Source organism: Mus caroli, unplaced genomic scaffold, assembly GCF_978045245.1.
Source record: "Mus caroli unplaced genomic scaffold, Mus_caroli_1 scaffold_12, whole genome shotgun sequence".
Classification (NCBI taxonomy): Eukaryota; Metazoa; Chordata; class Mammalia; order Rodentia; family Muridae; genus Mus; species Mus caroli.
The window spans coordinates 35,379,978-35,393,696 of record NW_028227267.1 but is presented as its reverse complement, the minus strand read 5'-3'; the positions used below and the strand labels follow the sequence as shown (position 1 = coordinate 35,393,696).

The following is a 13,719-nucleotide window of genomic DNA, read 5'->3' as shown; positions in this document are numbered from 1 at the left end:
AGAGCCAGGAGGTGGAAGTGTGTGGGTTGGGGAACAGGGTGGGAGGAGGGTATAGGGAACTTTTGGGATAGCATTTGAAATGTAAATGAGGAAAATCTCTAATAAGAAATTAAAAGAAAGAAAGAAAGAAAGAAAGAAAGAAAGAAAGAAAGAAAGAAAGAAAGAAAGAAAGAAAGAACAAATGAACAAAAGAAAGAACGAAAGAAAGGAAGGAAGGAAGGAAGGAAGAAGGAAGGAAGGAAGAAAGAAAGAAAGAAAGAAAGAAAGAAAGAAAGAAAGAAAGAAAGAAAGAAAGAAAGAAAGAAAGAAAGAGAAAGAAAGAAAGAAAGATCTGTCTACCTAAACCTAATAAATATCCCCACATCCAATGAAATCTTTCAGTTCTGAGGCAATGCTTGGCATTCTGAGGCAATGAGGCATGGTTGGGAGCACCATCTTTAAACATGGATTCAGAGACACAGGGGCTTCAGCAGAAATTGCAACTGAAATGATTTGGACCCCATACTTATAGACCAAATATATGGTGAAAAAGAAGATAACAATCTCATACCAGGAATGTCACTATGCCTTAGATTCTGCACATGTGAATGTTCTGATCTATCAAGAAGGAGGGCTCGTCACTGCTGGCAGAAAGAACATTAAAAACAAAGAGGAGTTCTTGCCTCTCCTGGAAACTCTTTGCCTTCCTCTAGGAGTTTCTTGGTTTCAATGCTTAGGACATCAACTTTAAAACAGCCTTGAGGCCACGAGTCACCAGGGAATTGACTTGGCTACCCAAAAATCGGCCCAAAAACCAGTGAGGCCTACTGACATTCTGGTGACATAAAGTGCATCACTGCTGCCTGAGAATCCATATACAACCAAGGGGACATAGGGAATATAAAAATATCCAAAGGGTAGAAGAACCAAATGAATGGTGGTGGAAGCCAGAGGGAAGATCATTCTGCCAGGAAATATTGGCAGGGTTCTGGAAAGTAACTTTCACCAGGGTACCAGACAGAGGTCCAGTATACTTTCTGAGTTGCCCAGAAAAAGGTATGTTATAACTAGACATGACAGCCTGGCCCGATTTATGTAAGCAATATGTCAGATTTATAGTAAAATAAATGTAAAGACAGACACTTATCCCAGAAGTGGGCACATACGAGGGGCCAAACTATGGTCAATTGTGAGAAACTGACTTCAGTGATATGTGGCCTGCTAGGGGAGGATAAGAGTCCATGCTTCTTTTTAGTGATACCTTATTTGGATAGGTATAAGTTTTATCCACTAGTCTCAAAGGTCTCAAAGAGTAGCTCAAAAGCTATTCCAGGTGCTGGACCAACAATTTTACCACTTGCTTGGAATTGTGTCAGATTATAGCAGAGAACTCATAGCCAAAACTTGTCAAGTAACAGTGGATGATTTCTGAATAGCTGAGAAACTTCATTGTATATGCAGACCTCAGAGTTCTGCTCACATTCAAATGAAGAATAGTTCACTAATGGAAACGGTACTTAACTCTCAGGAGATTTCCTGGAAGGATGGATGGGCCTCCTTCTTACTTTGGCCTTTTGTACCCAATGCATGTAGGAATCCATCCCTATAGTATTTGTTTAGAATGCCTCCCCCATTGCTTCCCAATATCAAAGATAATCAGTTAACCAAACTATAAGTATTTCTTTTTCATTGTCCAGGTCCTCCTGTTTCCATAAAGGCTATTCATCAACTCTTTGAGAGACATAGTGGACTTCTGACTTTTCCACCATCATCCTAGCCACCTCTGAGCCTTGTTGTAGTGATACTACTTGGCTGAAAAGGGTAGCTAAAGACAACACAATCAATTTGAAAAACACTTACATGATTTTTCCACTCTTACACCTGAGAGGTTAGGTGGCATTTTACCATGCATTCAGCAGGCCCATGTCGAAAAGCTAGAAGCCAGAGATGACAATGCCAAACAGAGACCATCCTGAAATTATGGACCCATTAAAATTGAGGTTTCCACAGACCTGAGCCCTTTCCATTGCCTATCCACCATATTGAGTATTACATATCTTGTAGTCGACTATGGGATCATAATTCAATGCCCAACAGCCTCAGACTTGGAACTGGGAACATCAGAAGGTAAATATTGGAGAAGGGAGAGCTAATGGGACTACAGAGCAGCAATCCAAGACCCCTGTTGACCTTTGCTCACAGATGCCTACTTTGTCTTGTTCTTTTGGATGAAGAGAGAATGTGGGATTTTAGCTTTTGAAGAAGGGACATAAACTTTACAATTTGATATTCCCCCTGTATCTGAGTTCCTCTATTGCCAAGTACAAGGAAATTTCATTGAAAAAAAATCTGATCTTAAAACAGAGCTTTTTTGAAAGCACATATCTCAATATATTGAAACAATGACTCCTCTCAAGGTATGTGCCCACTAAAAAACATAACCCAACATGCAGAAAATTAAATGTGCAGGAGAATGATTTTGTCCTCTGAAAACCAGAGCAACCTGGGGAATTGGACTATATGTTATATGAATGGACACCAGAAGTAGATTTACATTGGAGAACAATCTACCACATGCAAGGATCCTAGAGCTCTAGGCCTTAACTAAGATGAGCTATCCATGTTTAGGCCCTATGAATCTCTCCCCATCCTAAGCACTTGACATGTAGTGAAGCAGAGAGAACTCTCCAGCTTTGGAAGGAGAAGGTGACAAAGGGAACCCCTGGGTCAAAAGAGAGAATCCCATTTTTTTTTCTAATTAAAACTCCCTTGTTCATGGCAATAGGGAATCTCAGGTACAGGGGGAATATCAAATTTTACAGGCACCTCAGAAACGGGTCTAAATGGGGCAAGCTGGTAAACCAGTGCACCATGGTAGTTCCCAGTGACATCATCAGTAGTCACATCCCTGGACAATCTCTTGTATCCAGGAGAACCCTTGACTCTTCTGTGATGTCACCATTGTTGTGGTGACACCAAAGGCCTGTAGTGTATTCCTTCAGAACCAATTGGTTTCACAGGCAAACAGGTTGTCCATGCAGCTCACGCTATTTTGGAGGGAAAATACAATACACACAGAGACCAGACTTTGGAGGAATGAGGCCAGCCTTCTGTCATCTTGGGAAGTGGGAAGAAAGAAATGGTCCTGGAGAAGGCACAATATTTCCTGCGCAAAGGTTGGGGAGCTACATTGAGGATGTGGGCTTGAGCTGGTCCTTTCAGGAATAGGGCTTATGATTTGGATCCTCAAAATTCTTCAATCGCAGACCCAGAAACAAGAATTTATGATGATTAGTTTGCCGAGAGCCAGGAATTGGGAAACCTGTACTTGCTTTGTTAAGAAATTTTAATATCATCCCAAGTGGCAAAAATATGCCCAGAGGAAGCTCTGTGAGGATAACAGAGTGTTGCTCTCAGGATAGAGTGTTGAAGCACTTCATCCTGTTAGAGTTTCCAGTAGGTTATATGAGGATGTGATGGCAAGTACAGAGTGGGATATTCCCCTGCTCATGAATCAAGGTCTCTGACACTCTGGCATTGAACACACAGGACGTGGACTGATTCACAGTCTGAGGTTAGTGTAGTAATGTGGGAGCTCTCATCATGCATTTTAAGAAGCATGGACAGGTGTTGGCTTATGGGAGATGTTAGGTGTTAATGTTTATGGTCAAACTTTTTTATGCTAAGTAGAACAGACTGCATTGTCAGATAAGAGCTGACAATGCCCTCCAATTATTCTTGCATGGGAGAGCTTATGCATTTCAGGGCTAGGGGAATTGCAATAGGGAGGGAGGAATATGCTTAATGATGGTTTCTGGGAACAGGGATCTAGCTAAGGAGCCCAGCCTGAAGATAGCTTTCCTGCTCTTTCAGGGATTCTCTGTGACTCTAGATTTTCCTCTTCCTCAGACTTCTATGTGCAACAAAGCATGGTGTCTCCATTCCGTGCCCTATTATCTCTACAAGTTTACTAGTGTTTATCAACTGTTGGAAAGGCATCACCACAAACCTCCACCATCAATAAGCAGGGGCAGAGAATGAAGAGGATGGAGAAGCTCAAAAGGGATCTCCAGAAGATCAAAAAAGAGAGAGAGGAACTCCAGGGAATCCTACTCAATTACACTAACAAGGATTTGAACAACAGGGAGTCATTATGCCCAGTTCTTTGCTGACTGTCTTGGGCCCTCTCTGTTAACTGCAGATTCCCTCATATCACAGGAGGCTACAACACCAGGCGGTCCACATATCCAAATTCATTTTGCTGATTGGAATTTCGACACAGAACTTCAAGTTCAGATAGGAGTGATATGGGTCTTAGGCACTTTTGATTCCTCCAAAAGGAAATCAGAGCCTTTGGTATGAATCTCAGTCTGGGGATAAGGGTAGTAGTGTGTGAGCCCTAATTCTGCATTGTAAAAATCCTATAAAGGTGTTGGTTTGTGGTAGATACAAGGTCCTCTCTGTTTATGACCAATCATGATTGCAGTTTACATGGAGGTAAGTTGGGTCCAACTAGTCCAGTCAACAGGTGGAGGAGCCTGGTCGCACATACTGCCTCTCACGATGACTAGATTGGCTGTAGTTCATCAATGCTTTTCTCAAATTTTGTTCATTATACTCTTAGATAATGTGTGTTTATTTGGAATTCTGATTGTGTTTAGTTATGTGGTGTGTGTGTGTGTGTGTTTGTGTGTGTGTGTATGTTCCACTTAAAATCTAGAGTGACTGTGTAGTATGCTGGGGCCTGAGATTTTGCTTGACACAGTTTCCAGGCAATAATAATGAAGATGCCAGGGAGCCTCACTTTGAGCAGCACAGCACATGACCTCTGTGCTCACCTTAGATGCACACTGGAAACTCCTGGTGTATGTTATAAAGGCTTTCACCTGAGGATACTGATTATGTCCTTTGAGAATTTATGTAAGCAATAGAACCAAGGATTGACAATTCCTTGTCTACAAACAGATGTCCCATCACAGGTCTATAAGGATGACAAACAGAACTCACCTGTGGAATAGGAACACTCTGGCCGTACAGTCTTATTCTGACAAAGGCTCCAGAATTCAAGATTATGAACCATAAAACTAGAGCAAATCTGTGTGCAGAACACTATTGGCTCATCAAGCCTGGGACGCACCAGGGCATACAGTAGGCACATATTTGTTGTAAGGAATCCCTACAGGAATGAGAAGACAGGATGAAGACTCCAAGATCATCCCTCTAAAAAGAAGAGCTGAGAATGTTAACTCATCACCTAATTTGTAGAAAAGTCTGTGCTTTCCCTTTTAACTTCCAGCTATGCATGTGTTTAAAAAGAGAATGAGAAAAGGCACAATAGGGAAATCCCAGAGTCTTCAAGAAAACACCATTCTCTTCAATCACAGGAGAGTGGGCTAGGAACACCCCCACCTGCACAACTCTTCCAGGGAAAACAGAGGCTTTAGAATCTAAAGCACAGACTCACATTTAACCTCTGTGAGAGAGGCATTCTAAGTCAGATCATACTAGTCCACAGATACTAAATGATACAATCAGAAAACCTTTTGAGATGTAATCGCCCTCCACCCTACTACCTACTCCCCCTCCCTTTCTTTCCTCAGACAGGGTCTTTTGTAGCTCAGGAGGGTCTTGAACTCTGGATCTTCCTGGTTCAGTGTTCCCAGTACCCAGCCTTGAAAGACATTTTTCAAACAATGTTTAACACTAGGTGTCAGACTCTAAACTTCTGAACTTCTAAGACTATCAGAAGCCAATTTACAACTATATAAAAAAGGCACCACTGTGGGTGTGATTGGCCAACACATTTTTGCACATTTCTGCATTTTCTTAAACTTTATTTACATTATGCTCCACCCTTAAAGTTTCCTTCTATTATCTGCAAGCTGGATAACTATCTCACTCTGCCTCTCAAAAATTCCCCCCACGGACGGGAAAAGTTAATTAAGGGCTGGAGGGACATTTCTGGGGTTGTCTGGTTTTGTCCCTAAAAGACACCCAATATCCCTGGACCCCTTGGAGCAGGATGAAAGAAAGCTCTTCAGAATAGCTTGGCTGCTTGGAAGCCACCGCAGGTCAACTTTTCTGCACTGTCTAGCAGGGTCACCGGTTTTATCTGGGGAAACTCAACTCTTAACTTTAGTTGGGCCACCAGCTGCCCCTTGCCCAGCACCTTCCTGGACCCTATAGCCAGGGCTCTCAGCTCACCTGACCACACTGGGATGCTTGAATTCTCCAGGTGCCTCAGCACCGCCACCTCGCGGATGGTGGACATCCGCATGCCCTCCTCACTTGTCTGCCCTCACATGTGCTTCAGATTCAAGAAGTGGCCACCTTTCTTCAGGTCGCGGGCCTTGAACACCTTCCCATAGGCGCCTTAGCAGATCTCTGTCATGCACTCATACTGCTGATAGGCGCGGCTCAGGCTGTCCTTCTCCATGCTGGCCGCAGGCTGCAGGTTGGGCACAGTGGAACCGGGGTGCGCACTTGCTGCCTTACAGGCCTCGGAGAGGTATGGAGTTGGACTTGAGGCCGCCAGGCTAGAAGGAAGGACCTCTGGTGCAGCCTCCATGAAACTCCACCTAGCCAAGTCATAAGGGCGCCCCGTGCCATCACTGCAGGAGAGCTCCGACCCCTCCTCTTCCCCCTCCTCAGTGATTACAGAGTCTGCCCACAATCTCTGCACCTAGGAGGAGGAGACAGGAGGACAAGGAGAAAGTGTGATCAGACTGCCTGGGAGACTTCCACCGGGTTCCACCAGCTCCCCCCCCCCGCCCCGCCCTGGCTGTCTAATCAGGCTGGGTTTCTCAGAAAAAAACAAAACAAACAAACAAAAACAAAACAAAAAACAAAAACAAACAAACAAACAAAAAGTTACTTTTCTTCCCCAGCAGGGCTCCTGCAGTAAAAGATTGCTGGGGCCCCTCAGGGATAAGCACCGAGCGAAGCAGTAGGACCAGATGGGGCGTGCCTAGCAGCCCAGAGTGTGTCTGGAGCGCGGGGGAGGGGAGGAGCCAGGCTCAATATTTATACCTATATCATTGTTCTCCGCTGCCCTCCCTGACTATGGGGTCCTAATCCTGCGGGGTACGGAGTGACCTGGGGGAATTCGGAAGTTGGAGTGAAAGCACCAGCTGTTCACCCTTTTGGGGCTGCAGAATGGAGTTGGGGCTCCTAGGACCCTGTAACCCAATGCTGTGAGTAGTGACTTCGCGAGTAGGGGTGGTCAGACATCTGCTTGGAGATTGCTTCCTTTCTTTCTACTTTCAGTTTTTCTACAGGCAGACATTAGAAAGGGACTCGCTCTCACAAATGGACTTTGGAGTATGGCAAGCTTAGTGGGAGACGAAATTCTGTCTCCGACTGGGAGGACCTCCCTGGTGGATACTCAATGAGGACAGACCATCTGGTAGGGGAGGGCTGGGGCTACTAGAGGTGGGAGAGTGAGGGGTCCTGGAAGGGGAGAAGTGTCGTGCCCCCCACACCCACCTCCACCCCCGCACACACACTAAGATCCCAAGGGTGTAGGAAAGGCAGGTCCATCACACTTTCACCCATCCTGTCCTGAAAAAGTAACTTCGGGACTTTTCTAGCTAACTGGGACTGGTCCTTAAGTTTTCAACCTGTGCACAAGCAACCGCCTTATGATGGTGGGGGTGGGGGGCAGTAAACATAGGTCGCCCAGGTGTGAGAAGGGGCAGCGCTTGTGTCACTACTTCTGAGAGTCACAACTCTAAAGCTCTAAAGCTTCTTAGGAAATAAATATTCATTTGGGGTTCATAAGAAATCAGAAAACCCAGAGCTATCTGCCTCACATTTCCTTGAAATACAGCACTGGTGATAACTGTAAAGCAGAAATACTGACTTTCCAGAAAAAGACTTTCCAACTACCCATGTTGAGATTTCCCAGACATGTTGAGACATGGCTTTCTTTTAAGGTAATATTAATGTGACTACACATTTGGAGCCTTTTGGGTTTTATTTGTTTGAATTTGGAGCGTTGCTATTTTTTTTTTTATTATAAGTATGTTTTGCCTGCTGCAACCCTCACCTGGTACCAGAAAACCGGCAAAAAGCAAGTGAGCCAGGCGCACGGGGCAGGACCCCACGGGTGCCCAGAGGGGGTTCTAGAAATCCCACCATGCAATTCCTCCAGAAGCCAGAAGAGGGCATTATGTTCAACCCAGAGAAGCATTAATAGGATTGTTAGCTGCCCTCTGGGTCCTCTGTTGGATAGACAAATGCTCTTAATGGAGGAGACTTCTTTCCTGTATCTACACTATATTTCTTCTTTGTCCTTCAAGATTGTGTGGTTTTCAAATGAACAAGATCATCCAAAATCAAAGATAGAAGTTTATGGAGACCTATAGGTTCAGGTGCTTGAAGATGGAATGCTAATTTTCCTAGGTTACCTGACACCCATTCAGAGCTCTTGTGGGTTCAATATAATGCCATAGAATGGTCAAGGTTGAAGCATTTCTGTCACCTCTCATGTAGAATAACACTGCAGACTAGGGATGAAATGCCTAATCGATGAAATGCAGAATTGAGAAGTTCCTCAGTGAGTAGAAGTGGACGAAGGAATAAAAATTTAAGGCCAGCTAACCAGTGTTGGGATGAAACTTCAAACTATCCTGCATGGATGGATCCTGAAATAGAGGTCACATGCCAATGGTGGAGAGCATGTCTGTGCAAGGCTAGGAAGGGAGAGCGATGGCTGATATTGATCTTAACCACACTAGATCTCAGAGTTTATTGAGGAAGTACTTCTTCCAGTGGATGCTTCATGCTTGTGAAGGTCTCCTGGAACAGATCTCATTTCTGAGACTGTGAGTCAGAGACTTAATGTATGAAGGAATTAATCCCCTGGATCCCCAACCTGATGCTGTCAAACCAGGGCTTTTAAGTAGAAGCCTGAGAAGGATTGAGGGATGTGTTAAGTTGCTCACTGTCTTTGGACACCTTCTCTTTCTAAGCTGACTGTGACACAGAAAGGGACATCTGTAAACACACAGGAAACCAATCATTATCACGTGATACGGCTTTTCTTGTCCATCTTTTAATTCTCTGGTGGGTCCTGAGCCTTATTTACTTGTAAGTCTTCAGTGTAGTGCTTGGCTGTTTTGGTAAATGCTACCTGTCAGGTACCTTACCTGATATCTAGTAATGCTATTTGTACAGGTAGATAACAGCTTGACATCAGTATTTAAACCACTAAACTGTCCCGAGTATGCAGAGTGGACTGAGACACTTCCTTTTCTCTTTCAGATAGATATTCCTAGTCTTTAAAGCATTCTGTCAGCCATTTTCAAGGACCAATCTTGTAGCAGCCAAACTGACTATAGAGTCTCAAATTGCCACTTGCCTTGTAGCTGTTGTAACAGATGAATAAAGTTACAGGGCGGGAATGTAACTCAGGGAGCATGGACATTTATTAGGTTCAATCATAGCACTGGGAGGTCAAAGAGAAGGAAAAAGTACCCCATCTCATTCAGACTTGTTGGAGACAAAAAAAACTGTGAGGCTCCATGGAGGCTTTTAAAGTCTGCCACCTTCCTCATAGATCCCTCCCAGACTCCAATTATTGCCCTTAATTGAGTAGATATATTCTCTGGGGAAAGTTTTCATAATTCGGGTATAACCCAGAATATAAATACCAATACATTGATCATTAAATTCTGTATCTCTGGAGACTGGCTGATGAGATGGCTCAGTGGATAAAGGTAATGTGACCAAGCATAGAGACCTGAGTTCCTTCCCTGTGACCCACATCATAGGAGAGAAAAAACTCCATAAATTGTCCTCTGACTTTCATGTAGGTGGGGGTGCCAGGTCTCATCAGCTAAAGTTTCCCACTGCTCACTTACACTGAGAACTCTCCATCTGATACACTCATGTAATTATATGACTCTGTGCTCCATTTCAGAGATTCAGTACTTTTTTATTTTTCTTTTGTTGCCCAGAAGTTAGAGAAACCAAGGAGGCCAGCATCAGACCAACAACTGAAATGCAGGTTAGGGATTATGGATATAGGGAATTTGTAACTGAGGTGTGAACCTCATGTGTTCCAAACTGCTCTAAATGATTTTCAATACATGTGTGGCCAACTGTAGTAGATGCTGTTGTTTCACTGCTGTTTCTTTGTTGCTATAGTTTTGTTTTATTGTCTACCTCTGATTACTTCAAAGAGACAAAAAAACTGTGATGAAATTTGCACTAATCCCTGTGACTGTTGAAGCCTCACTAGATGTCAGAGTCAGCTTGAGTGAGGATGATTTGCCTGGATGATGCACAGCTGCTCCTGGTCGCCTGTACTGCCATATGCTAATATCTTCCTCTGACAAAATAACAGTTATCAGTGACACAGAGTGAAATGATTTACTGTGCTAGCACTCCTAGGTTTAAGCAGACACCAGTAGCAAAGTACAAAGGACCCAAAGATGGAAGCATATGCCCAGGCTTACAACAGTAGGCTTTGAAACGATTAAATTGACCTGGGAGTAGACAGTGGAATGTGAGGTGCAGGCAGAGGCCTAGTACAGAGTGTCTGACAGTTTTCCAGGTAGAAGGTATTCCCACTACTAGACGGTCTTTGGATCTGTGGTCTAGACAGCATAAGGAGAGTGATGAAAGTCACTGTCTTGTGAATTTGCTGCTGAGACAATTGCTTTCTCTTCTGAATATACACAGTGGAGTTGGCTCAAGGTTAAGAAGAAATAGCCATTGCTGTAGTTCATTGCTCTGAAGAACATTCTCCTTCTCTTTTCAGCCCACATAGATTAATCATGTACCACCTTGTTCCGTGGACACTCACATGACAGGGATGTGGTCCTACTTTCCTGTTATGTGTACCAGAAGATCACTTTACAATGGCCCAATGATCTAGTTCAATCTTACAAGACATAACAATCTAACCTAGTATAATGGCACTTGCCTTTAATGCCAGGAAAGGTACAGGCAGACAGAATGCTATGAAATCAATGCAGTCTAAACAGTTTGTGGAGATTATGTTTTTTATTCGGGATCAAGTCAAATAAGTTTCTGAGGTTTGGAGGTTTTAGGCTTACCAGTTAAGGGGACTTTGTACTTGTAGGAAGGGATAATGCAAATATTCACAGATAAATTGTGGAACCCAGGCCTTCTTTCAGCTCCAAGGCAAGTGCATCCAGAGGACTAATGAATTATCTGCTTTGGGGATTCTGCCTAGCCTAACAGAAGAGTGCTAAACATAGTTATTATAAGGAAATACTCCCACCAGTTCATATATAGTAAGATGCAGGGCCCACATTTGGATGGGTTTTTTGGCATCATGTATTTCCATTCATGATGTGGGTACATGGTGTCAGGAGACACAGAAGAAGGCCTTATATCCCTTGAAAATGAAGTTACTGACATCTCACAACATTGCTTGTAATCCCAGCACTTGGGAGAGGAGGTCAGAATCAGTTCAGGAGCATCCTTGACTACATAAGAAATTTTAAGTCACCTTTATTACTCTAAGAACTTCATTGAGTTCCCATCTGTTGCTATGTATTGTAATGCTAAATTCTGTTCCTAGGAAGGTCTGGAACTAGGAGAAAATTCTCCTATCAAATGATTTTGTTGTGCAAATATTGTTGCTTAATTTAAAACCATTGGTTAAATAAAACTGACTACTGGTATTTAATGGAGGCAGTAGACATATGTGAGTTTTTAGTTATCTGGTTGTGGGTGGAGAACTGAAAGATAAGAGGAGAAATTAGAAGAAAAGAGAAAAGGTACCATGGAGGAGAGGTACCCTGTGTGCATATGGAGGAGAAACAGCAAGTATTTGGGGTGCACCACTGGGGAGGTAGCCAGGTGAGCTGGTAGAAAAGCAGATTAGGGGTGACCAAACCCACAGTAATTGTCTCTGTTTTTGTTTTTTTTAACACGGGGTTTCTCTGAATATCCCTGGCTGTCCTGGAACTCACTTTGTAGATCAGGCTGGCCTCAAACTCAGAAATCCTGCCTCTGCCTTGCAAGTGCTGGGAGTAAAAGTGTGCATCACCACCTCACAGTAATTGTCAGAGTCAAATGATGTAAGCATAGTCTGAGTCATTTGTTTGGAAGCAAGTCCAGATGAGCTTAAATTGTTTCTACTGAAACTTTGTATCAAAAAAGAAGGTGATAGGGAAGGAGTAGAGCATTGCCTGGAGGGGAAGGGAGAGAAGATCATGAAGAAAATGATCAAAGACATACTTGAACAGAAAGTCTCCAAGAGCCAGTGGGTGTGCATTTTTTTCGTTGAATTATTTATTTATTTCCATCTGATCACAGTCCCTCCTTCTCTTCCCAGTCATAATCAATGTCCCAATCCCCCCACACACAATTCCCTATCCCCTTCTCCCCAGAGTAAGTGACCCTCCTTTTTTCCCCTGTAACAACTCACCCGGCACATCAAGTTGCATCAGGAATAAGTGCATCCTCTCTCACTGAGCCCAGACAGGGCAGCCCAGCTAGGGAAAAGAGATCTAAAGGCAGGTAACAGAGTCTAAATCCGAGGCAGCAACCACTCCAGTTATTAGTCGCCCACATGAAGACCAAGCTACATATCTGTTTCATTTATGAAAGGGTCCTAGTTCAAACCCCTACATGGTGTTGGCTCATGGTTCAGTCTCTGTGAACCCCTAAGGGTTCATATTAGTTGACTCTGTAGGTCCTCTTGTGGCTTCCTAACCCTTCTGGCTACTACAACCCTTCCACCAACACTTCCACATGAATCTCAGACCACAGCCTAATGTTTGCCTGTAGGTCTCTGCATTTTTACATTTAAAGGGTGATGGAGATAGCATGCAACTAGAGGGACTGCCCACAACAGGTCTCAATGGAAACCTCTCAGCAGCCTGCAGCAGCTACTTGTAAAAAAGGATGGTGTCTGTGGTCTTGAGAAGCAGGAGACACATTCCTCCTGGGTACCTGCAATTTGAAATAAGGGCCTGCCTGTTGTAGGCTGAGATAGAAACATCTCAATTGCCTGTGGAAGCTCTTCATACTAAAATGTAATTCCGCTTTATCTTAACCTTAGTCCTATACAATCACTGTATAGAATTCATAACTGCTTTTCAGCTGGCCTAGATGTATATAATTATTCTATTATATCTGAATTTCCTGTTTCTTTTTTCTTCTTCCCTAGTGTAGTCTGTGAAACTCAATGTTTCTTGATGTAATGATTCTTAAACTATGAAAAAATTGAGATATAAGCGCTCAGTACAGCACAGATCAAAATGTCCCAGGTGTATGCTGTGTGTTCTCATCTTGGAAACTGTGTAATAACTGAGTAATGGTAGTTCGAGATTAATGCATAACTTTCAAAGACATTTTGAAGAAATTATTAGAAAATGAAATAGAGACAACATTTGGACCTGAGAAATGTAAAAGTTATTGATGTTCTGAAATTAGTTTCACACAACATTTGAGAGTAGTCCTGAATAATAAAGTATGAAATATGTCATATGCTATATGTCAGTCAAACTAAGTCAAAACACTGGGACTCTTACAAGGATTATTGTGTGCAATGTACAGAATCAGAAAGCTAGGAGAAGTACTCAGTTAAGGGTTAAGTACCTCTGACCCATTCAGTGCTTTGGTAGAGGATTTCCCATGAGAGCCCTAACATGCAAAGCAGGGGTTGGATCTCCAGTACACACCAGCTACTCAAATGGATACCATGTTTCCTATTATAAAGAAATGGAGGACTCCATTCAGGCACCATCTGGGAAGGCT

The 13,719-nt window shown here is 43.3% G+C and overlaps 1 protein-coding gene and 1 pseudogene across 1 annotated transcript in view; one reads left to right on the top strand and one right to left on the bottom strand.

Moving 5' to 3' along the window:
- Positions 1-3,014: 3,014 nt before the first annotated feature.
- Positions 3,015-13,719, top strand: part of LOC147001707 (disks large homolog 5-like) — a 33,111-nt gene continuing 22,406 nt past the window's right edge. Inside the window, exon 1 of the mRNA XM_085828850.1 lies at positions 3,015-3,104. Coding sequence (XP_085684976.1) covers positions 3,015-3,104 — 90 coding nt within the window. The remainder of the gene's footprint in view (positions 3,105-13,719) is intronic.
- On the bottom strand, positions 4,202-12,419 carry LOC147001708 (uncharacterized; annotated as a pseudogene).